The sequence below is a fragment of the Terrapene carolina genome, unplaced genomic scaffold (genome assembly GCF_002925995.2).
Source record: "Terrapene carolina triunguis isolate 2854851 unplaced genomic scaffold, T_m_triunguis-2.0 Scaffold130, whole genome shotgun sequence".
Classification (NCBI taxonomy): domain Eukaryota; kingdom Metazoa; phylum Chordata; order Testudines; family Emydidae; genus Terrapene; species Terrapene triunguis.
In genome coordinates, this window is record NW_020664481.1 from 12,805,654 (window position 1) to 12,808,072 (window position 2,419).

At 38.6% G+C, this 2,419-nt stretch overlaps 1 protein-coding gene across 1 annotated transcript; it reads right to left on the reverse strand.

The window, feature by feature from the left end:
- Positions 1-1,085: 1,085 nt before the first annotated feature.
- MC3R (melanocortin 3 receptor) lies at positions 1,086-2,066 on the reverse strand. The gene has a single exon (XM_024203398.1). It carries the CDS (start codon positions 2,064-2,066, stop codon positions 1,086-1,088), a length of 981 nt encoding a protein of 326 aa, XP_024059166.1.
- Between the last annotated feature and the right edge of the window lie 353 nt (positions 2,067-2,419).

Here is a 2,419-nt window from a genome sequence, read left to right on the forward strand (position 1 = left end):
CAATGCATTTACACCAATGTACAGCCAGTCTAAGCACAAAGCAAAGCAGGCCCACTGTCCATATCCCTCACCCCAAGAATATTATATTTTACCTACACATTTTATTTCTGACAAATGTTTTTCCCAGTCAAATTGCTGTCTGTAAAAAGTCTGTTTCCATTTACTTCTCAGCATAAGACAAAAGCTAAGTTCAAAGTGCAATGTATTTTAGCTGTTTTCTAGGTTTCATTCCAAGTTTTCTTTGAAACCCTCTAGTAATAGATCTAATTGGTACCGTCTCATCAAAAGGTGACTTTCTGTGATTTTCTTTATTGATCTAACAATACATTTCTCAACATATTATAATTACAAAGTTACTTCAGTGATATGATGTCCATACACCACAGATAAGAGTATAAATGCCTAGTTAGATCACACCACTTTAACTTAGCAGTGAGCTGATTAGTTCACACTGTGCTTAAACAATATGTAATTGCGTTGGTTTTCTTAAAGGAATATTTCAGCATCTCAGGTGAAATGTTTGCTTTCATCAGTTAAAGATTCTCTTAAGTTGCTTTACAGGCAGCAGCACAAGTGTCAATATAGTCCTTTCTTTGCATTTTTTAGATGTTTGTGAAGGTACCTACAACATGTTGTTACTTGTCAGTGTTCTGATTCCTCTTAGAAATGAACAGCTTTCAGTAGCTATCACTCAAAATAGCCCCTTTAGATTATACGGACTTGGTTGACAATGGCATAAAAATAAAACATTAGGGTAAAGAGAATATTACATTAGTCTGTCTAATATAGCATTTACTTAATAAGATTCATTTTTTCAGAGTGATTGAACTCTGAGCTATTTTGCAAAACGCTCTGGCTTCACTTCTGTTATCACCGTGTAAGCAACAGCAAATGATAAATCACCTCCCCTTTTTCCTTTTGAAAAACTTTCTAAAGACATCAAGTAAAATCTCTCTTTTTATTGTTTTTATTTTTTCTGTACCCTTCCTTCCTTCACAGACTGTAATGTGGAGCTGCTGATTCAGTTTAGATACATACACCCAGTGTGTGTATACCCTTTCCATACCAAATACAAAACTGGACATTTACAGAATGCACCGTCCCACACTCATGCCATAACAACAACATACTAACTCTTTGAATGTCTTTCTCATTTCCAGACTCCGGAAAGCATAAATTAGGGGGTCGATGACTGAATTGCACATAATCAGGACCAAATATGTGTTGAAGTGTGAGGTGTAGCAAACGCAGTGTGGGTTTGTGGGGCAAGAAATGATGAGGATGAGATGAAGGAAGAAAGGTGCCCAACAAACAATGAAGACCCCAAGTAATATAGTGATTGTCACAGCCCCCTTCATACAGGTCCGTTGATGAGGAACCCCATCCACTGGGAGGGCTGCGATCCGTTTAACATGCAGGCGTGCAAACAAGAACATGTGAACATAAAGGGAGGCCATGAGAAGAAGCATGGTAAAGAACATGGTGATGAGACAGACAATGACAGTTTTGCTTTCCGAGTAGACAATGAACATGATGCCGCAGATTATGCAAGCAATCCAAATAACCACAATCAGAGCTAAGGCTTTCTTTACAGTCATGATGCTGTGATAACGAAGAGCGTAGAAAATAGTAATGTACCTGTCAATAGCTATAACCAAGAGGTTGCAAATTGAGGCTACCAAAGAGATACAGATCATTGAGTCAAAGACATTGTCCATATGCTGAATAAAGTGGTCATCAATGATCAAGTAGCCATTGCTCAGGATTGCAATCATGATAGTCTCCAGGGCATTTGACATGCTCACTAGCATGTCTGCCGCTGCCAAGCTGCACAGGAAAAAGTACATGGGGGAATGTAGGTTTCCATTCTTCAGCACCGCAAGGATTACGAGGATGTTTTCCAGCAGGCTGATGATCCCTAACGTCAAGAAGACCTCGGCTTTAATGAAGACTTGCTCACAAAATCCATTGCTGCTCCTGTTGCTGAGGAGGATTGAGTCATTGAAGTCCTCAGTGGTATTAACCAGCACAGGCTGAAATGTAAGCGCACAGTGTGTAGTATTCATTATCAACACGGGACTTGATTTCACACACGATTACGGAACTGGCATCACTTCAGTTTGAAAAAAAAATCCTTCCAAACTGTCTCTGGGTTTATCAAATGGGATCAGATAGGACTTTGTTTTTGTTGTTAAAAATATAAATGTATAAAGTCTTTTTGTTTTAAAGTGAGTTTTTTGTCAAACATTCAAAGACTCTATTTTTCTCCCTGAAATCAAAGGGAACAGCAAATTTCACAGTCAACCGTCTGGGGAGAAAAAAAAAATCAGCAGCACTTTTACTCTCTTTCTAGTTCTCCTGTTGATTAAAAGTGAATAGCTTTCTTATCTGTTACCATGAGCTGGGACTACTGCAGGGC